Source organism: Daphnia pulex, chromosome 5 (assembly GCF_021134715.1).
Source record: "Daphnia pulex isolate KAP4 chromosome 5, ASM2113471v1".
Lineage (NCBI taxonomy): Eukaryota > Metazoa > Arthropoda > Branchiopoda > Diplostraca > Daphniidae > Daphnia > Daphnia pulex.
In genome coordinates, this window is record NC_060021.1 from 1908967 (window position 1) to 1932355 (window position 23389).

Consider the following 23389-nt stretch of genomic DNA (forward strand, 5'->3'; position numbering starts at 1 on the left):
AGAAGAATGCAGCGAAGAATTGATTCAAGAGAGACATCGAATTACACAGAATTGAATAATTCAGTTGTACCTTGCGTTCATCCAGTTGCAAATGTTAGGCCTTAACTGCACTGTCAGAGAGCAAACAAGAAGGTCAGAAATTTTACTCTTACTTACTTTAATCTCACTCTCCTTACTTTATTTGCGTCAACGTTGGACGTGAGGCATTAAGTGGCAATTATTTTGTCATTCTTTAAGCATTTAGATTCTTATGTAACAACACAACTTTTTCATAAACAATAAAAGAGAGACAGTCTTGATAATCTGGTTGACATTTCTCAATTTTTAGTCAAAATCAGTAACGATATATCAAGAATTTTAAATGTTCTTGAAATTTTTGTAAGTAAAAATTGATTTTTGCAATGTAGTCACTTCCTGAAGCGAAACAGATTTGACAAAGACTTTTTGAAACTATCCAAAGCTGTAAAGACGACATTCCGTTTCAAAAGTATTGAAAGGTTTCAAAAAATTTGCATGGTGGAAACAAGTTGTCGGAAATAACACGAGTCGTATCCTAGGTTATTTCAATTAATTTGTTTTTATTCTGTGAGAAACGTTTGGTATTTCGTGCATTTTACTTTCAAATACATTCAACGAAAAAGAAAATTATATTAATAGCACCCGAGCTGACAAAAAATTGTTTTAATAATGTTTTTGCAAAAACTTGTGGTTTCATAAATTTGTTTTTTAATGTGACACTTGACATTATTGATTATCAGGTATTTAATAGCTCGTTAAAAATAATGAATTGACAAGACCTGCGTTCAGTAAAAACAAGAATGGCACCTTAGCACCATTGAACGTAAGATAAAGACAATTTTTATTTTTTTATGGTATCAATAGTGCTGGGACCGAAGCAACTGTTGCAGTTTGGTACAACATCGTGCAACAACATTAGATGGGATATTTTTAAATTTTGCTAACAACTTACGAAGGATTAAACTGCGGCTAGTGTAGCCATTGAACTTTTGATTGATTCTTCGAAAACCGGAAGACAAAACTGCGAAAAGAGCTAGTGGCCGCCAAAAACCCAATTTCCAAAGATGTTAGATGTGAATCGGATTTGGAGGGAGCAGTTTCCACACAGACGGAATTGATGACAAAAGACATTGGGTGCGAAACGAAAGAATTGCATTCACATCCAGCTTGAATTCGAACTACGTAACATCAGGTGAACAAAGGTGGATCGTGTGGATTTTAACTGGATTTGGAAATACTAGAGTAGTTTATGAAACGTCTACGGTTTCTTATACCCCGGCCCGTGAACGAGCCAAATCACCTATCCCTGCCACTAAAAAACCGGAAATGAATTTTTCATTTAGAGACATCCGTTATGATACAGCGATTTACCGTTAAGCGAGTACGTGGTCAACTTTGATGGACCGACGGTGACGTATGACGAAACTGGAAAATTGACCGAATAGTCTTTGTGTGCCTCCCAGTGTGCCTCCCAACGACGAACAAATATTCGTGTGGGATAACAGTCATGGATCGATGTTATTGTTGAAGTGGTCTTTTTTGATTTGGCAATATATTTTCGAATTACATTAATACCAACAGTGAATTTATTACTAAATTTTTTTTACAATATGCAAAACATACTGAAAAGAGTAAAAAAAACCATAACGTTATAGTAAATCCAAATTAATTTTGGGTTCAAATAGTTCGGGTAATGTTTTCTTGGTTTGATTTTCAGGTAACGAAAAGTTTTGTTCTAGAAAAGAATTAGCAACCACACCTTTTGACAAAAAATTGGGAATCACAAGAGAATTACAATTTTCGTTCGTCCAAGACACAAAACTAGTAAAACACACACTTAATCTGAATTCACTGCAATTTCAGAAAATGTATGATACACAAAAAATATAATTAGTAAGTGCGCTTGAACACACAAAGTTTCTCTTCAGGTATTATATGTTAAATCTTAGAACAAAAGTTTTAAAATCACAGAAAATTAACCTCAAAACATCCACAAATGCACGCTTGGAGCTCAATTTCCTCAAGCTTTTCGATCGCGGTTTTTTTGTTCAAATGGTTTGTCTTCAACGGTCTTCAATCAACTTTAAATACCTGTATTGAAGGAACACATTTTTAAATTAAGACAGGAGTAAATGTATATTAATAGTTGTCAAAACTCCGTTATTATCTAAACATGTCGAAGTCTAGTAACCATGGAATTGGCTAGTTTTCTCCAGTAATTTGGATGGTCACTATACGTTTTTTAAATTGAACAAGCCCTTTCGAAAACTTCATCCGAAGTTGGGTGCAAAAAAAAATCCGAATCTTTAACAACATTCCTCCATGCATTCTCTATCAGGTTCTAATCTGCCCCTTTTGCTGGCCGGAGAAGTAACTCAATTTCTCGTCGTTATCCCGCAAACCAAGGTTTAATAATATCGTGCAATAATTAGGAAAGAAGAAGAGGGGTTTTGGATTTCATAACTGGAATTTCTCAAGATTTTGATTGTAAATGTCCAATTCCAGCTAGTAAAACTGAACTAAGTGACAAATCAATGTTTCATTTTTACTTCATCCATATAAGAAGACGAAAACAGCAAAGTTTTTCAGTCGAAAAAAAAATATATTTAAATTGATTATACCGGAACAAAAAAAATATTTAGGCTGTTGTATCTATATAATGTGATGAAGCTGATGTATTAAAGGTAATAACACTTGTCCAAAATTTCTATCCCCAAGAAAGGTGGAACATTAAATTCATCTGCTATTCAAAAACATTCTTGAGTAATGTTACGAAATTTCCTTCTTAAAATTATTTGCTGTTCAACAACTAGTAAGTCGCAGACTGAGTTGAAAACAGCAACATGAAACCCATTTGAATCAAATGAGAAACAATTTCTGATCCACGAAGTTATTTGACAAATTGTAATGCATTTGTATTGTACAGCTTAACAATTTCTTAAATTTTTAAACACTCTGCAGATTCTGACACTGACTGCAGTTTTTAATTTAGCCTTTTTTCAGTTTTTTGGTAAAAAATGTCATATTTTGTACTTTACCTTTCCGACAAGACCCTCCAAAAACACAAAAAAATTTCCTTCTATCCTCTTATGAACAATTCATTAATATTTTCATCATTGACTCTCCCAATGAAAAACAACTAAACAATTATCGAGAATTTCTTCTCATGCAAAAGGTATTGAATTGCCAACAAGTACTGCCAACTACATCTGGTGGTCGACGCCTATAGGAAGTGGCCAGCTTGCGTTCCATTTCGCATTTTGTCGTCTTCGTCCGTGATCGCCGAGATCGAGAGAATTTTTAGTGACTTCGGCGTTCCGTAAGTAAAAATGTCGGACAACGGCTCCCAGTTTGACTGCGCTGAGTTTTGGACATTTTGCGAGGGCCTCGCTATTCGGAGTGTTCAATTTTCACAATTTGTCATTCTCGTCCAAGAATTCGGCCCAAATTCATTTTTGCCATCTCCTCCTTTCTTTGCCCAAAATCATCTTTCCCCATTTCGTCCAAGATCTCGGCCCATCTCGGCCCAGATCTCGGCCCACATTCATTTCCCCCACAGCCCACATTCATTTCCCCCATCTCGGCCCATCTCGGCCCAGATCTAAAAAAATTAAAAAAGAAGTCCGAATTGTACGAAAAAGAATTTCAGCATGAGACACTGAAGATGTTGTCACACCCCCGTTAAAATGTCGTGCGATTTGCTAACATTCAAAAATGATACCAACGCAAATGATGTTAATGTCAGCCAGTTCGTCAGCCAAGTGAATTTATGTGCAAAGAAATGAAGCTTTCGGGGGAGTGATTTACACTTATCATTAACTGCAACATTAAAAAAAATAACGTAACTGGATATTTATAACTGTGTGTTCCCCATTTTGTCCTCAATATTCATTTATATTTTCATTTGACTTTATCGATGAGGGGAAATCGGGTGCGTGTGTCTGTCTGATTGTACGGACATAGGATGGATAAATCACCCTATGTGAGGGGGTGATTATGAAACGGTATAAAAATAATAAAAAAATAATTAATTTCTGAACGTGAAGAAAAAACCCCTCCCCCGAGACATGATTCTAAAATTATCCCAACTTGTCAACGACGAAATTTTTTTACGGTCATGTATCCTCTTCCCATTTCTTAAATCTTCTTAAATCCGGACAACTAGTGATAGTGTCAACTGTCAAGTCATTCGAGTGTCACCCGATCAAGGTTTTTTGAAAAGTAATTCAAATTAGTTTCATAAGTTTAGTTATTGTTATCATTAAATTATAATTTTCGTAAGTGAAGCAGTCTAAGAATTACTATGTCAGAGGGGGATGATGATGGCGATTTTGATGAGAATGCAGATCCAAACACGAGTCATGTTTCGCAAAGCAATACTAGGTAAAAATTTCTCATCTAACCATCAAATTAATTGTGTTTGATTTACTTTTTATTTGTATTTGTAGCACCAATTCTAATCCTGTAAATAAATTAGCTATACCTGCTGAATTCTTTACATGTGTAGAAGACGTGCCTGGCAAAAATACCAGTGTATATCGGTGTCTACATCCAGGCTGCGTCTCAAAAAAGAAAAAGGATTGTTCTGATAAACCACTTGCGGTGTATCATAATTCGCGACACAATGCAAAGCGAACATTGCATTTCTTGGTGGGTGTTATTTTCTTACATATTTTATTTACATATTTTCCTATCAGACTCGCACAATAACTTTTCCTAACAACCTTCCAGAATCATGATCCTGGTAACCAGCTTGTACATACAAAACTTTGGGAAGATGCTGTAAAACTACTAGATAATTCGACAACTCTCAACAACACAGCCACTTCAGTAAATAGACGTGTCATGATTTCACAAGAAGACCTTGATAGTTGGGTCTTGGTAATTAATTCATTGAATATAGACTGTAATGTATTTCTTTCATTAATGTAAATATTTCTTTTTAGAATTTCCTCATTGTTGACGTGTTACCTATATATACCGTCGAGATAGTTGTGTCGGATAATTCCCCCTTTTAGTTATTTCTCTCCGTTCCGTAACACTATATATACCGTCGAGAAGCCTGGTTTCCAGCAACTAGTTCATAATCTAGCCCCGAATCTAGTTTTACACGGACGAAGTTTTTTTAAAAAAAGAGACTGGAGACTTTATGCAATGAAAGAAGGTTACAGCTAATTGATTGCCTTAGCGAATGTACAAATGAAGCATCGATCATTGATGCCTGGACTAGTAGAAGAAAATCGTATCTCGGGGAGACTATTCATTGGTTTGACCGCGAATCCTTAACACGAATAAGTGCCTGTCTCGCCATACGACGGATAAAAGGGCGTCATACTTATGATGTTTTGACCACCATGATTGCAGATCTACACAAGGAATTTGAAGTTGTCGACAAACTGCGTGGGGCAACAACGGATAGTGGTTCTAATTTTTTAAAGGCGTTATGGGCGAGAGGGGATGCATCTCATGTCCCAAATTATGAAGAAGAAGAAGATGCCTTGGAACAATCTAGAAGACATGTTATATTTGGATCTTGGGGAAATTCTGGACGCAAGAATCAGACAAGAAAATGTCTTTAACGCTGTGAATCCTACTCTACCTATGCACCGCAAATGTGCCTGTCATCTGTTGAGTCTAATAGCCCAGGCTGACATACTAAAGATTCCAGATCCCACATTTCAAGAATTGAGAAGTTCGACTTTACATAAAGTTCAGCTGTTGCTGAATAAACAAACATCAAGCTCTCTAAATTCTGACATTATAAAGCAACACATTAGACAACTTTTCATTCAAAAGAACAAAACTAGATGGAACTCTGAATATTACGCTATACGCTGCATTGAACGATAACTGAGAAAGAAGAATCGTGGCATGAAGAGAGTGTTTTATGAGCTACGTATCACTCCTTTCACCCCTAACGAGGAGCAATTCATGAAGGAATACACAAGAATAATGCGATACATCACTGATGCCTTAGACGTGTTGCAAGGCGAGAACAATATCGGCTTGGGCTATCTACTTCCTACAATTTCTCTTTAAAAAAACTGGTTTTACTTCAAGACGATGCGTCAATTATTCCCTAATCACCGGACTGCTTGACGCTATCTCTGCTAGGTAATATTTGTTGAAGAGATTAAAACAGTTGAATAGATTAATAATATATTTTTACAGTAATTCTAGATTTCAACACATGTTCTCAGACAATGAACTGCGTTTCTTCACCATTACCAATCCTTTTTTCAAATTTTCTTGGTTAGATAATGAAGAAGATATTCCTCGCGCAAAAACTTTGCTCAAAGGGAAATTTGCCCGGTTTCAAGGACAAAACGTGTCTGAATCGTAAGTTCTATAAAGAGTTATAATCTGACGTAAATTATATTTAATAAAATATGTTTGTTCTTTATAGTTCCGACGATTCAAATGACGGGACCTCCTCTTCCATAACAGATCCAAGTCCGGAGAAGAGACAGAGACGCGCGAAGGATTTTTTTGCCTCAATTACCAAACGGAATTCAAAATCAAACGTAATTGACGAAGTTGATACGTTCCTTAAGATGTGCGTAAATCTAGATGATCTTAAACAGTTTCCAACCATCATGAAGATGTATAAGTAAGTTTCCCGTTGCTATTTTTTGTGTAGCCCTATTGTCTTTATACTTAATTCATTGTTGATCGCGCGATCAACTCATCGTCGATGAGTTTGATTTTGATCAAACTCAAAAAAATTGATCGCACGGCAAGACTGGGTCATGAAAGAGGATTTGGCGATGGCTAAACCAAACTTGGAGGATGAAATTGAGAGAAACGATTTGAAAAAAAGTAAGTAATTTTGTTTTGTTTTTTTCACGTTGCTGATTTAAATTGTTTCTTTCATTCGAAATTGCTCCTTCAGGATTTGGAACCATCTGTTTCTAAGCACGATTTAGAGGTTATCTTCGGGGAATTTGGTCCTCTGGAACACATTAAAACGAAATGAAAACTTTCCCTCATTTATTTCATGGAGACTGGGTATGCACAATTCCACAATCTGTGTTCGAAAAGCTAAGAGACACAGTACGCGAAAATCAACAGTAAACAAATTGTAAAGTTAATATTTCATCAAATTTTAACCAAACTTTTCTTTTTAGAAAAATCCTAGATTATCTAAAGGAAAAAAACCAAATTGGATTACGAAATCCACATCGTGCAGGAAATTGGGCATAACGTCTCAATTTTAGCAAATGTTTCAGATTGTTACAACACTTTAAACAACGGAGAAACAGAACTCTATGTGACTTCGAGCAAACAACGCCAATATTTTTTTTACAACTCTTACAAGTCATCCATGTTTGTATACTTATCCACTCCTGGGGACTTAACTGGAAAACTTTCCAATAATGTAAGTACTGCAAAACACTGTCAATTAAATTTTTATTTAATTAACATTTATTACAACTACAACTCACACATGTCCCTTTATGTTATGTAGGTTCGCAATCTGTGCCATCTACGAAGAGTTGGTATCGACCCAAGCCGTGTAATATGCATGTCCTCTGACGTCGAAATCGTTACAAAAATGGAAGATGGAGTAAATACGGATCGTAACAGGAAAGGATAGCGGATATTTACAAATACGGGTGTACCTACTGAATTTCACCATGTTCTCTGGTGACGAAATGTTGAAGAAAGGGGAACTGTATGTTTAAAAACCTTTCCATCGCATTCGCAGCCAACCATTGATGCGTGGAAGGAACGTAACAACTCTTCTATATCGTTGAAGAGACGGACGGCGAAACACGGCCAAAAATAATCCGTCCCCCTGGTCATGCTGCTCCAGCTCCAGCTCCTGCATCAATTGGCACTGCACTGCCCCAGATTTGGCGTGCATCTTTTCCAGCATTGATTAGACCTCCGCCGGAATTTGGGGGAGCCAGACCGAAAAATATCCGCCCCCCTGGTCCTACTGCTCCAGCTCCAGCTCCTGCATTAATTGGCGCTGCACTGCCCCAGATTTTGCGTGCATCTTCGCCAGCATTGATTAGACCTCCACCGGAATTTGAGGGAGCCAAATGCTATCTTACCGGCATGTGTGAAGGTAATTTATATGAAATTTTAACAAATAAAAAAATAATTCTCATTTTCCTATAGAAGCAACATCTTGCATGTTCTGTGACGTGAACCAACGTAAAAGTCAAATCCGGTCGACGAAGTAAGAAGAAAAAAGAAGAAGAAAGTATTACTGTTGTAGTCTCAAGCGTGAGGTAAGAACTGCCTTATATTGTCTCTGTGTTCGTAGGTCTTACCACCAGAGGTATCCCTCTAGTGGTCGACACGAAGTAAATATAATCCAATCATAATTTTATTTGACGAAAACTAAATATGCTAACTAGTCAGGGTCACAGAAGATTAGTAGTTAACTGTGGAAATATCAATCTGTAAAAAATCTTTGTTCACATCATGGGGTCTATCTAAACCACTCAAAAGGCTTGCACCCTGACCAAAAAGCATATGTGTGTAACTGTCCATATATACGTGGTACGTGTCTTTGAATGTGAGGGAAAAGAAGTACGAAGTACCGTCGTTCAATCTAAAACATGCCAATTATCAAGTCTCTGAGGAGCTTGATCCTACCTGCGGGGAAAAGAAGTATGAAATAACAATCTTTTTTGTTTACCAACAGTTGTTCGGTAAGCTACCAAATTGTTATCTCCTAGAATTTGGGATCCTGCTGCTCTACAGTATATAACAGATGCAACGCGGGACGGAAGAATTCCGTCAAAAGTTCGTTAGCGTGTATACGACGAATATCACGTAGTTCTGAAGCCTAAATCAGTGCAAAATATCAAGCGGAAAGTCATTGGTAAGTTCACAATATGTATTTATGCTGATCAGCAAGTTCACTTACCTTTGTGAATTCAATACTTCCACGAGACGAATGGAAGAACGCCGTGGATATACTAAACGTTGTCTGTGAACCGTGATACACCTGGCAGTGTCGTTAAAGTTGTTCATGACGAAAACAACGAAGTAGCTCAAATTGTCATCCTGAACGAAGATACAGCGCGAGTTATTCCAAAATTCGGTGATTTGGTAGAGATCGATGGGACTTACAAGGTGACCAAAACAGGCATGCCAGTAAACACCATTTTAGTCGAAGACGATTTTGTCATTGGCAAACCTATATGCTAATACATGTGTTTGCGAGAAGAAACGAAAATAAGCATCAAGACAAGAGACATTAAAAATTAGAATATAGACATTAAAATAGAAAGAAACGATTAAAAATTTAACCGCAATTTAAAATCTAGCACAATGACATCATCCACACGAAAGTAGTCCTTACAGAAGACTGTAAAGAGATGAATAAAAAGTTCAGGAGATTTTCACTTCTGTATTTCTGAGATTGTGTCTCTTTCATGTGTTAGCAGCTGTAGATAAACGTTTCTCTCAAGCGAAGTTACGCAGGAATCTTTGGGAAGTAATTTTCAAGAAATTTGAATAAGCCATCTACGCCACTTCAGAAAACATAATAAAAAGACTGTGAAACATTTCTAAACCATCACAAAACTCAAGAATATTGGAAAGCGTGAAAATAAGCTGTGGAAATGTGGAGAAAAATCTGCTAGTCGCGACCTTCGGCAACACAATGGGGAAGGGAATAGGAAGGGGAACTCTTTTTTGGCAAAAGATTCAGCCATTCAGGATGATTAATAGCTGTGATACTAGAAAAGGCATGATCTGGACACGCACAATTGTTATTTCCATCAATCAACCATAAATTGAGGATTTCCTTCTTTTTTTGTCAACTTTACTTTTTAAGACAGACGTTTGTTGACAGAATGAAGTTGCAAGATTAACGTCAAATACACAGCCAATTTATGAATTTAAACTGATTATAAAGTAATTTCATTAGCGCTGCTCAATAAATTTCTATAAATATGGCGCGAAAAATGTTTCTTCTGCTCTGAAATCTTTTTATTTGAATGTTAGCCAACTTTGGCCCGGTTTTAAATAATTTCTGTACTGCAGTCGGATTTGGCAGTCCGAGTTGATTTTAGCAATACGGAACATGCACATTTGAATCAAATAGAAAAAATTCTGATTCACAGAGTAATTTGAGAAATGTGACTAAATGTGTATTGCAAAATAATTTCTTTTCTTTTTAATATACCCAAGTTAATATTTCTGTCAATCAACTGAGTGAAGATGACCTGCATCAGATTTATCACAAGTTGAGAATAAAGAGCATGTGAATGTTTGAATCCTATGGAAAGCTTTTGTGATTCACAGAGGTATATAACTAATGGGATTGCATTTGCATTGCAAAGCTTAATCATTTCTTTTTAAACCAGAATAACCAATTACTATTTTCCACAAATCAAACAGCAATTCAGGATAGAGTTGCCGTTCAATTGCCATTTCGTGATCAATGCTGTATTCAATCTCGATAATGTCGAAATATATGATCAATCGATCCATATAGCTCTATCACTTATGAAGTTCAACTAATCAAACAACTGATATTCAATGGGAAAAGCATAATTGCTAATCTAAGTAGAAGCCTGAAATCGTTTTTCAGGTCTTTGGATGTAAAGTTGTCGAAGGTGGCGAAGAATTTTTACCATCATTTCTTGCAACATATTTTGGGCTGAACCGTCCGTATGAGTTTTTATGACCTGATAAGAATCGAACGGCTCCAAATTCCATGTATTTGCTTCATCAATGTCCCTTTTGAAATTATCGATAAGAAATACTGACAAAACTTCAAAAACGAAATATTGAATAATATTTGTTAATACTAAGAAATTTCTTACAAACTTAATAAAAATTCTCGTTTCCTGAATTGGGTATACAAAGATCACAGAACCAAATCAACACCAAGTACTTATCTGTAATTTATTGACAAAAGGATGGGACCCCATCTTTCTTTTCATGTATAGACGGTAAAGACCAAAAATGAAAAATAAAGCATATAATCAGTAACGAACCTATAAATTCATACCTGTGTCTCCCCAGCTACTTGCGACAACAAACTCCAAGAAAACTCACCCGTCTTCGTCGCATGGACGAATTTCAGAACTTTGACCAAAAAATAGCCTTGGAAAAATTTCAAAAATAAAATTTCCAATGAAAAAACCTTTTTGCACAATGCGTAAAGTCTGGATTTTTCAATCCGGCCATCGCAGAAATCGGACATCTTGTGTTCTAACTATTTTCTCCCATGTTAATTCCCATTTAAAATCTTTGTCCCTCTATTTTTTATAATTTTTTAAACTCTCAAATTTAGTATGTTTCATTGATCGAATTCATCGATTAATTGGCAACATTTTCATGTATGGTAAATGTTTCTGTTAGTATCTATTCATTGTTTTATTTTAACTTTAATTGGGTTGTTTTGATTCTAGAATTTCAAATCTGACATGTCTTGTGCTTGGCTGTGGTAACAGATATTTAAAATATGTTTGTAAATGATGTGATTTAATGTTGTTGAGATATAATTTTGTTGCGCATCTGTTATTTGGGGTTTCAAAATGTAGATTACAAAAATGGCTGAAAAGAATAAATTTTAGTTATTTTCCAAATGGGTAATCGTTAATGTTAATTATTAATTTTGAGTGTTTTCATTTAGATTATGCTTTATGACTTTAGGTGTTCAAATGTTGGACTATTGTTGTATAGTGTCGAAATAAACCAATAACCACAGGAAAACTCTTTACTCCTAAATTGGAGTCAAATCCTTGTGCTACATTGAAAATAGAAAAATCCCTGAACAAAAAAAGTGCAGCTCCCTCATCCATTGACCGACCTGTTTGACCTGAACAGTTCGAACAGTAACACACTCAGTGAAGTAACAGTGTTACTTCACTGATAAAACTGAATCCTTAGATGGAATCATTTTTTGATAAATTCAAGTGTTCACAAGATAGACAAAATTAAAGTCCTAACAACAAGCCATTATAAAAGTAAATTATGGAGTAACATTACAGACGGAATAAGCACAGGAATCTCAGTTAATTCAGTTCTACACACTGACATATATTATACACATTGCAAAATATGATTAAATGTGTCAAGTCATACCACAACTGAAATAATTTTCATGAATAATTTACCCTCTTCTCTCATCGTAGTAAATTACCTTTTTCTTACTTCTTAGAGAGCGATTTTTTCTTGTTGCAATTATGGCCATTCCAATGAAATTTTTAACAAGGTTACGTGTTGGTCTCCAGTCCACATCTTTAGTTAAAAACATATAAATAGTAGTTTACCTTTAAGGGGAAATAATAAAAAATATGGTTGTTACTTATCATATCAATGGGTAATTAAAATAACGCAAGTTACCTGAAACCAAATGTTAACTGCATACTCTGCTATATTTCGTCAAATGTTTTTCACAAAAATATATTCTTTTCAGCCATTCTTCTATCCTACTTATTGAAAACATATAATGAATGGGCAACAAAATTCACTTTTGGAGTGGGGGATCCCAGAAGTAAACAAAGTAATAAAAATTGCAATGGAATAATTAATAAAGATACTTTAAGTAACATTTAACATACATGGAAATGTTACCAATCAATCGAAGAAAACGATCAGATGAACAAAATCTTAAATTTAAAATACCCCCAAAAATAAATTAATAAAAACCTAGTTTAAGTACATTCACTTTTTGTCCTACTTTTGGCTATTCAAATTCTCTGCTCGGCAACACTGTCCAAAACTACTTTCACTGTGTTTTATCAGTTTGGAAAGGTTAATGGCAATATCATTTCTCTTTGTTCATTTTCAGTGTTCTTGAACTTATTTCCCTAGTTGATGAACGACAGTGGGATTCATGGCCCATTTGTTCAACTTCTGTTTTTTGATTTGAAACCTTCTAAGGCCAGAAGAAGAAGTGCTAGGCACGCTCGTTCAAATTTTTAGAATAATATCCGAAGTTGAAAATGTCTCTTTAATGGACCTAACAACAAAAAAAAAAGAAAAATTATAATAAAGGTCCAGTAGCTTCACTAAAAACATTCAAGCATCATGTAAACCTGCTATACCAATAACGACTCATTTTATATCTTTGTTGAAATGGCATGGTTGTCAAAGTTTTTGGTTTCTCCAGTTGCCTACTTGAATATTTTTTAACCATTCAACACGCACTACACACACAATACAAGAATTATTAACCAATCTTTGGCGTTGGTGGATTAAAATAATTTTTAATGTCATTAATTAGACCGTGTATTGGATTTGGTACTTTTAAAATAAAATCCACCCAAATGGTAACCCATCAAATTAATTTAAAATCAAATCAATAAATCATAATAATAATCGGGAAATCCAAATGAAACAGTAAATATTTTTAAAAATTCAAATGAAATAAAAAAAAATAATTTTTTTTCCCTTGTTGGACTCGGAAACCATACCCAAGATATGAACATTACATTTTTCAAACACAAAATGTCAATTGCTGTGCTAAACGCACGCTCAATATTTGCGATATCCAGCAGTTTATTATTTTTCGTGGAATCTTCTATTATATAAGATTAAATTAGAAAAAGAATCTGTATGGTTGTGATAAAATTTCTCATCATAGTGATAAGTTCTTCCAACAATTAGTTCTCCACTTAAGGCAACTTCGTTTAACTGCTTCCTTAGGAAGTTGATCGATGGCTTTTATTTATTCCTCAATAGGGACAACCTCTTCGTTGTCTGGGGGAATGTAATTTCCATCACAACCAGTTGATTGTTTTTCTTGTTTTAATTCATTAAGATTGTCTTCTTCCTCCTCTTACAATAATCCTTCTTGAATGGAACAGTAGCTGGTCACAAAGGAAAGTTTCATTGTTTTCGTGTTCGAATAAGTTGTTTCCGAGGTTATTTCATTATGTTCACAATTTTAATTTAGATGAGCTGGTGTTGAAAATATCGTGGAAAAGCATTTATTCTGGACGACTACAAGTGCACATCAAAGGACTATATTGGTCATCCCTGATCAGGGTTACAATCCTGTCAAAGAAAAGGAGGCCAAAAAAAGGCAGTTAGCCCTTATTTACGAAAATTAAGGCTCGTAGTTAAAGGGACCTGATGGAGAACACCAACTGCTTGGCCAAAATTATAGGACGACGGAGAGCTGCTGCGCTGTGTGTGATGGCTCATATGGTCGTCTGCTGCTGAGTGTCATTTTTCGAGTTCATTTCTCAACAAAGTTTGGTTAGTCACATCACACATGTAACCGTCTCTTCTCACATATTGTCTTATTTCATAGGCCTGCTAGTTGAAATTGTCATGCAAAATTTGCATAGTTGGCTTGTTGACAAAATACAAAATGCGCATAAAATAATTTATCCATTGCCCATCCCTGATCAAGATTACGATCTTGAAAAAGGAAAGGAGGCCAAAAAAGGCAGTTAGCCTTAATTGAGAAAAAAGGCTGGTGAAAAAGCAGGCAAGACATTTCCTACCAAAGAATTTATGAATTTGTAGGTTTCATGATTGATCTTTAATTTTAGGCGAGAATACGCAAGAAAATTATTTTAAAGCAAAATATCGAGAAAATTACGACTCTGTTTCGATCTTGTATTGCAAAGACAGAATACATTGGGGAATTAAACTTAGAAAAGGAATGAGAGATTAGACGCAAGAGAGTGAAAGAGCCAACGTTCAGTTTGTGAGAGAGCGGGACGTGTTCTGTCTTTCTAGAACAAAGTAAGGGGGGCTCTAGCAATTAGGGGATGAGAATGGGTAGCAAAAAATTGGAGGGGGGGGGTGCAACGTTGCAACATGAATTTGGGAGGGAAATAATGTTTCCGACATACTCCCGGCCCGGAAGCTTTAAACTCTTCTGCCATGTTCCGAATCCGCTCCTTTGCTGCAATGGAACAGCTTTACTGCTGGAACAGGAACATTTGAATCAGGCTGGGTTGAAGGGCTTGAAATCTCGATGGTTTCAGAAAATTCCAAGGGGTAGAGTTTTGAGATCGGGCGGGTGGTTTTCCCTCCAGCTGTGCGGATCTCGGCAGCTCTGAATTCCCCATCTGGGCTGATGATTAGCTTTTCGATTACACCTAATTTCCATTCCAGTCTTGGGCCCTCGTTGTGGACGAAAACTACATCGCCAATTTTGACGGTGAATTCGAATCGTTTGTTAGACACATTGTGTCTTTCACGAAGACTAGTCAAGTATTCCTTTTGCCAGCGTTTCCCAAATGAATTCAGGATCTTTTTAAGACGAGAAAAGATATCCAGGAGGTGAGAGGGTTTCTCGCTAAAAGTAGGATCCAAAAGAAGTCTTCCATAGACGGGTCGTACGGAAGAGACGTCAAACGATCCCCATAGAGAAGATGAGAGGGTGTGAGCGCTTGAAGCTCCTTAAGATACGATGATACGTACGTTAAGGGTCAGTCGTTTAAAATGGCCTCAATCTCAGCAATGACGGTCCGGAATACGTTGAACTTGAGCTTCGTTCGTCCTAGCATCTTGTTGAGGGCGTCTTTTGTGAGTCCAACTTGACGTTCCCAAAACCCACCGTACCACGGTGCACGCTTTGGTATGAAGGGCCATTCAATTTGACAATCAGAAAAATATGTTGTTACTTCTGGATTGTCGTAGAGCTTCTTGAGGACGCGGGTGGCACTCTCGAAGGTAGTGGCGTTGTCCGAAATCACTATCTTGGGCTTAAAGTGATGAGAGATGAAATTGCGGAATGCTAAAATGAAATTAGCTGTGGAGAGGTCCTCTACGAGCTCGAGATAATGGCACCGGAAGTGGTACAGGTGAAGAGGCAAATGTAGGCTTTTGATTCCGACTGGCCAGGTAGACCACGGATGGTAAATGACCCGGCGAAGTCTATGCCAGTCACGGCAAAGGCCTTGTCTAAACGGACGCAAAAACTACACAGTGGCGCAATAGTACTTAAAATTCAGTTTTTCAGAACCCTGAGCATCCTTAATAAGCAATATCCCACTCAACCGCACCGAAAAAACCCCTTTTTTCCGTCCCATTCTCCCTCTTCTCCCCGTTCTCGCGCTACCAAGGAACGGAGCCATGCTGTGTTGCCAGATAAAACGGCAAAAGAAAACAGATCCGAAAGAGCCCTATAGCTCTGGCTGTACGCTGATTGGCCATTTTGGACACAAATGAGATTTCCAGATCTGGCAACGTCAGATGTGAAACTGCTCCGTTGCGTTCGCTTCGATTTAAGGCTCCTGATTTACCAGCTTTATCCATGGCTTTATCTAGTGATGTTTTGTTAGTGTTTTTTCCAGACGTTAGCGTTATCCGTTAAGTTAACGAACACCCAAAAAGGTCCGTTAACGGACTTTTCACGTTATCCGTCATCGTTATAACGAAACATCACTAGCTTTATCCTTTGGCTACGGAAAAAATGGGAAGTAAAAGATGAAAAGAATTTTAAAAAAGTTTTAAAAAAAATATAAAATCACGCAAACTGAAGGATCAGTAAAAAATAAAATCTTTCAATTTGTTGTTAAACATTAGAAAAAAAGACAATTTTCAAATTCCGTACTCAGAATCAGAAATTCGAACGTGTTGCAGTGTGTATGTTGCCCGACAGGTGGCTTCAGAGTTAGTACACAGCTGTTCCTCATCCTCTCACTAAATTCACGAAGTTACCGACTCCTGCGACTCCTATCTACTCATAAAATCGTAACATGTTGTAGACTTAAAACACGTCATAAGCTTTTTTTCTCGTGATCATCCGTTTTCTCGTGATTTTTCATGTAAGTCCTACCAGGGAACTGAAACGGTAATTCTATCAACAGCCAACGAAATGTTTGTTACAAATCATTTTTTCTACGATGATTTTGGTTGCTTGTGTTCTTTAAATTTCGGGTAAATATCACACAATACCTTTTGTGAGTATAGTCCAATGATTACCGCTTTCCAAAAAGTGTTCTAATGTACAAGCCACTGTGGTTGTTATGATTCATTGGGGAGAGACACAAATGAGACCAAGAGTATGAATCTGATTACTTTAAATTTTAAGAATACCTTGAACACAAATGTATTTACTTCAGTCTATTAATCACTAGAAACCTGTTTTATTTTATTGTGTCCTATCTTGTTTACTTCTATTGTGTGGGGTGAATACCTTGTGGTTTTAATTTGAATTGCTTGTACTAACAGGAAACCACACCATTTTTCCTTGAAATATTTATAACCGTTGAATTGCATAATGGCTACATTCAGTACACAGTCTTACCTGTTGTGTTCTATGTAGATGCTTGCTGGCTTTTGGTGAAAGAACAAAAAAAGATTTTTGACCAACAACCTAAATGCACACGTGAAGGAATAATTGATCATGGCTTGATCCACTACCAAGAGCTGGGATGTATCCTCTATTTAATCAACGAAAATGGGGGGATCCTGTGAGAGTCAAGGCCTCATTCAGCTCACACTCAAAAGTTTGTAAACTATTTATCTACATTATCTGATAAGAATCTGTTTAACAATAGTTTCATTTAATTTTTTCAGAGGGTGGACGGACATGTTGTTCCTGAATATCGACGATTCAGTCTGGATCCGCAATTGACTAATTTCGAAACACTTCACAGCTTAATTTCCAGAGCGTTTGACATCAAATCTGATTTTCTAATTCAATATCGCTTCGAGGATCCCAGTGGGCAAGAGATATTCCTTCAGTTGCTCTCGGACTGGGACTTGGAAGCCGCGTTCGAAAGGTTTGCCTGAATTTTCTATCGAAATATTTGCTCCGTTCCCATTTAAAACTTTCTTACATGTTTTGTTTTTAGGGCTGCCGACCCCTGTTTATGTCTGAGAATTGACCCCATACCTTTGGAACATGTTGAAGAATGGGATCTTGTTAACATTCCATTGACGGATTGTAAAGTCGTTCAACCCAAAGAAGTCCGCAGTGATCCTTCGATACAAACAAAGATTATGACCAAAGTAAATCTCTATTCAATTTAATTTTGAGCGGAGTTTATTATTGGGTTGTATTGATTTTGCAGGTAGGGAAAACGATTAATCTTATGCAGCAAGCTTTAAATCTAAATGGTAGCTCGGGTGAATTTGCTGTCGGTGCAACAACTTCCCCTCTGACTGATGCCGAATTTACTGATTTCCGTGACGGAGTGGGAACTTTGGTCAAGGCTGATGAGTGCAAACAACGAATTTTCCAAGGCGGTCTTGAACCTAGTCTCAGGTTGATTAAATAGCATTGATTGATAGCGTCGCTATAAAACTGACATTTGGTCTTGTCGTTGTCTGTTCTAGGCGCGTGGTATGGAAACACCTTTTAAATGTCTACCCCGACGGGCTTAACGGGAGTGAAAGGATGAAGTACATGTGCAGAAAGTCTGAAGAATACCAGCGGCTGAAAAGTGAATGGATGATCTACTACAAGAATAAAAAGGTGGCAAAATTTTCTTTGTTGAATCCAATTCGAAATCAAATTTTATTTTTTTGTTTCCCTTTTGTAGATGACGGAGGAGCTGCAACACATAACTTCAATGGTTAGAAAAGATGTCCTTAGAACTGATCGACAACACCCGTTTTATAGTGGAGGAGACGATAACCCAAATGTCGAAAAACTCTTTAACATTTTGACCACGTAAGAGCTTGATCAAAATATCTTTTTTTTTAAATGCACATCCTTGCACACCTTTTTTTTAAACGCACACCTTATCTTTTGGATTTTTTGGAAATCGTAGCTATGCTATCATGCATCCAACAACCGGCTACTGCCAAGGAATGAGTGACAGTAAGTCGAAATTGTAACTTTTTTTTCCCTTTCCGTTGATTGTCCCTTCTTTTTACTTTTCTTGCAGTGGCCAGTCCCATTCTCTTTGTCATGGATAACGAGGCACATTCGTACATTGCATTTACCGCCTTGATGGAACGACTCAAAGAGAATTTTTCCATCACCGGGACCACTATGACTTTAAAGTAATATCATTCAAAGTGCACGTCATTTCCCAGTCACATTTTGTAATGGGAGAAACGATTTCGAATAGATTCGACCACTTGTGCTGTGCAATCGCCTATCATGACCCAGTTTTCTTCGCCTACCTTCAGCGACATAATGTAAAATTAATTTTTCTTTAGAATCTTTTGCTGATGAACGCTAACTTTTTTCTCCCACCAGGCTATCGATTTGTTGTTTTGCTACCGCTGGTTGTTGCTCGAGATGAAACGGGAATTCGCTTTTGACGAAGCTCTGCGCATGTTGGAGGTGACTTGGAGCTCCTTACCAAAATCCCCTCGTCAAGACGAATTAGGTAACTGGGACATTCGATTCTTCTCGACTGGATCGTTAACTGAAATTATTATTTTTTTTTTATTAAATAAAAATTAGCTCTTTTTGAGCGCATTCCCGATCTTGCGCCGACGGCCTCGGCTCCGATTCCTCTTCCCACTAGGATAAAAGAGTCTCCTTACACAAAAGTCTGCAGCCTTCGTCGTCAAAGCTCATCCCCAGCTTCTTCTTTTTCGTTTAACTCCAGTGATGGTCTAGCCGGCCTGCATTCCACTTTGAAGAATAGTCGTGATAGTCAGTATTTATGTTCGCCCAGCTGGGACCGGGCCAAAATGGAACCGGAATTGGACGATGTCTTTGCTCCCTATGGTAAAATGAGTCCCAATCATTTAGAATCTCCTGCCGCCGATCCTTTCAAACCCAAAGAGTTTACCGAATCTCCCCGTGATCCTGCTCAAGCGAATGGCGAGTCTGTCAAAGAAGAAGTGCAGCATAGTCCATTGGCCGCTTCCAGTGTCGAGCATTTATCTAGTGCCCTTTCGTCGTTAATGAATTCAAAGGATCCTGAAGCACAGTCGAGTGTGTCCCCTTCTTGCCCGCTCGAGGACAGTTCCCTGCAGGATTTCGAAGTCATTGGTTCTTGTGAAGAAGCCACAGAGGCTGCTGCTGCCATTGCCGCTGCTGTTGGCACATCCAGCCAGCCCACGACCCATCTCAACTACGTGAGAAGTGGTGTCAGACCAAGTCTTCCTTCGCCAGACGTGCTGGGATGTGGCAATCCCTTTCTTATATTCCTCTGCCTCACCGTGCTGCTTCAACACCGCGATTCCATCATCAACCGATCCTTGGACAGCAACGAAATGGCCATGCATTTCGACCGGCTGGTTCGCAAACACAACCTGGAGCGCGTCCTCAGCCAGGCCCGCACCCTCTACTACCGATATCTTGGCCATTTCAACCCGCAGAGCAGCTGACCAGTTTCTACCAACTTCAAAATCCGCATGGCGGTGGAGATGCTGCATCTCCTCCAGTTTCAACAAAAATCAGTGACTCGATCCTTAAAATCAGACTAGCATTCCGTGTGTCCTTTAAATCGCTGTTTATATTCTTCCATTTAGATTTTTTAAAATTAGCTATGTTTCATGTGAATTCAATTTTTTTGTCGTCCTCGTATCCATTGAAAATATGTCGCAAAAAAAAACAAGCTGTCAGTATTACTAGTCAGTGGCCTCATTTTCATGTTTGGTATGTAATTATTTTCTCTCCTCTCTCTCTACTCGTGTCGCAACTTATTTAATAATGTTCAATTGAGCTATAGCACCATTTCAAAACAGACCTGAGTATAAATCGTAATTCCGTCGCAAGTCTAAGATATTAACCCGAGGAAGTCCGACTCAAGTGGGACGCATTTGTTTCGTAACCGAATAGCTCTGTTATTTCCCCTGAGTGTCTTGGCGATCTAATTCAGCGTTATTTATTTTAACAAAAATGCATAATAAATGGTATCAGACATAGGTAATTGAATTTGAATCGCGCCTATTACATCAACGACCGTTGACTGCGGGTTGCTGGTTGCATTTGGGGTTAACGGTAAAGGCGGAGTGGAAATCTAACTCCGTTTGATATTATTATGATTACCAAAAGATATATACCGGACTCACTGACAGCTGACATTGATATTCAATCAACGCTTGTACACACGAAGAACCTGCTGGAGGGGTCCGACTTATAAATATAACAGAGACCAAGTCATTGGGAACGTTAGGAGAAAAAAGAAAACAAGGAAAACCCGAGCTGGTTGGCTCGCTGTTGATAACAACCTACCACAAAAGCAATTGCATCTCTCTCCGCTCTGTACTTTAATATAGATGACGGCGTTATATTAGATTCTCGTGTATATAGTAGAAGGGACGCTGGATAGTTATATGGTGCGCTCAAACTCGAAATGACGATGAGTTGCTTAAAGCTAGATGTTATACAACAATGGGGAATGAAGAAAGAAAAAAAACCCACTCGCCTGCCTGTTTGGCTGGTGCACTACATCCCATGGACTGGTGAAAACGTCGGATCAAGTTGTGAAAACTATCGAGCTTAACCCGCACGTTACATGCGCCTCGGTGGTTTGTGGTCGAACAAAATATAAAAAATAATAATAATAACTGCGGTCGTGTGACGTCATTCCCCGCTCAATTATCACAAACGTGAATCGATAACAAAATGGGTGTTAAAAAAAAGAATTGGCACGCCTGTAAAATGTCGCTTTCCTCCGTCGTGTTCAATTAGGATCTCTCGTCGTCTTATTGTTCCATTAAACAACCAAGTTTCTCTTTTCAATTTGTACGAAATTAAATATTATGAGCCTAAAAATTCCACAGAAGAAAAAAAAACAATTGAGATTTAATAATTGAATTTTTATTTTGGCGATTGTGTCAAATAGCGGCCCATACAAACGCTAATACACAAAGCGCTTACTTGAGCAAACAAAAGAAAAAGGGAGAAAATTCTTGTACACTCTACAATTCCCACGATCGAAGAAAATAAAGTGCATTAAATAATGACGACCATATTTCGTACGGACCTCATTCTTTGTTGCCAAGAGAAAAAAATACATGACCATCATGTTTTTAACTCTACAATTTTAAAAGTGTTGGCCTGAATATTATCGTTCGAAAAAGTAGAGAGAGAGAAGAGCGAAGAAAGAAAAAAAAAACATCACGAAAGATTTTGATACTGTATAGTGTATATATACAGATACAGTTATACGGATGGCGGTCAACAGGGTGTGTGTGTTAATATTGACAAGCCCCGAGGATGACTCAAGTCTTTTTCTTTCTTCTTTCTTCGTCTGAGCTGTTGTTGCTCGTCGTCGTTCCTCCTCCTCCTTTTCACCCCCTTTTTTTTTATTCCCGCGTGACCTGGTCAACAGCGAACGAGCGTATGACTTCATAGGCCTACGGGCCATGATGGAAATAACTATAGCAGGTTGATGGCTGTTACGAAACCTCTCTTCCCGCTCCCCCCCCCCTCCCCCAACCGTCTGCGCATGCAAATGAGGATGTGAGACGCGCGGTTTGGAGTGCATCAGGACAACCGTTTCGTGAAATAGGGTTCAACTGGCACCGCCTCCAGGTGGTGCGTGCTGCTTCTCTTCTTCTTCTTCTTTTTTGTGTTGTTGGTTCTTGGACATTTTGAATCCATCAGCTTTTTAAGTCGGTGGGGAGAGAAAGACAACAAACATTGAGCGTACTACAACGTATACGTATAAACGGACGCTTCTTTGGGCAGGAAACGATGTTAACGGGATCGCTCTTGACCAATCGAGTTTTCTTTTATTTTATGGCTGATATTATAGAGAAGAAGAAGAAGAAGCAAGATCTAATAAAAAAATACTGCGGTATAGGGAATAAAGAAACTCTTCCAAATAGGATCTTGCTCTTGCTCCAGCCGTGAGCCAGAACAATTCAAAAAATGTGACTGGGCTAGGGGTTTTTTTACCATCAATTTTTTCTATTGTTATCAAAAGATGTGTTAGCCCGTGGCCGTCTCTATACTACGGCAGCAGCAACACTTTGCTGGATGACTTTTCGGTGGGAGGATGTAGGGCAAGGTGAAGGCCGCTCAATCCGATGGTTATATACCGTAGTACTAGCTACTTGTATGCACGATAGAAGAATAGCCGTGAATTAATTTGTATTTTTTTTTAAATCTGTGAATGTGATGGAATTATTTATTTTTATCCTTTTTTTTAGCATAAGCACTTGAAAGGTGCGCAATAACCGTTTGTTCTGGGAATGCTGTAGCCGTTGATTGTTGTTTTATTTATTTGTTAATAAAAATGTAGAGTTTATTCCATCGAGCAGATTTTTTGTGTTGTTTCTTTCTTTTACCTTGTGCATATCATTGTTTATTATTCGTCGTTCGGGAGCCAAATATCCGTTATGTATTCAAAACATCATAGAACTCGGACACGGACGACAAGAGCGTCCTCGTGATGATGACAAATATGGCAATAGTCGATTGAAAAGAAGAGCCGTGACTGACCAATACCTGGTTGTCCCTTTTTATTCCTTTTTTTTTGTCAATTGAAAATATCATCGAACCATAAAGTTTTAAACAGGTTTTATATTCAGAATTTCTTGGAAATATCATTTTATTATATTTCAT

General features: G+C 37.6%; 1 protein-coding gene and 2 long non-coding RNA genes across 6 annotated transcripts; all 3 read left to right on the forward strand.

Moving 5' to 3' along the window:
- Positions 1 to 4226: 4226 nt before the first annotated feature.
- Positions 4227 to 4966, forward strand: LOC124193820. Its single transcript, XR_006874495.1, has 2 exons — positions 4227 to 4401; positions 4467 to 4966. It is a non-coding gene; the product is annotated as an uncharacterized LOC124193820 (long non-coding RNA).
- A 2377-nt stretch (positions 4967 to 7343) lies between these two features.
- LOC124193818 lies at positions 7344 to 9886 on the forward strand. 2 transcript variants are annotated; one of them, XR_006874494.1, is made up of 5 exons: positions 7344 to 7396; positions 7487 to 8092; positions 8146 to 8258; positions 8678 to 8857; positions 8929 to 9886. It is a non-coding gene; the product is annotated as an uncharacterized LOC124193818 (long non-coding RNA). The 2 variants fall into 2 exon arrangements; XR_006874493.1 differs by having other exon boundaries at positions 8678 to 9208.
- Positions 9887 to 16526: 6640 nt separating this feature from the next.
- On the forward strand, positions 16527 to 20739 carry LOC124193546 (TBC1 domain family member 25-like). Of its 3 annotated transcripts, none has more exons than XM_046587422.1 (12): positions 16527 to 16727; positions 17228 to 17411; positions 17482 to 17687; positions 17760 to 17916; positions 17979 to 18172; positions 18244 to 18382; positions 18450 to 18580; positions 18681 to 18730; positions 18798 to 18915; positions 18984 to 19053; positions 19115 to 19247; positions 19325 to 20739. In XM_046587422.1, exons 2-12 carry the CDS (start codon positions 17337 to 17339, stop codon positions 20197 to 20199), a joined length of 2148 nt encoding a protein of 715 aa, XP_046443378.1. In that variant the 5' UTR covers positions 16527 to 16727; positions 17228 to 17336; the 3' UTR covers positions 20200 to 20739. The 3 variants fall into 3 exon arrangements, with proteins under 3 accessions (XP_046443378.1, XP_046443380.1, XP_046443379.1); XM_046587424.1 differs by having other exon boundaries at positions 16586 to 16839; XM_046587423.1 differs by having other exon boundaries at positions 16586 to 16753.
- The last annotated feature ends 2650 nt before the right edge of the window (positions 20740 to 23389 follow it).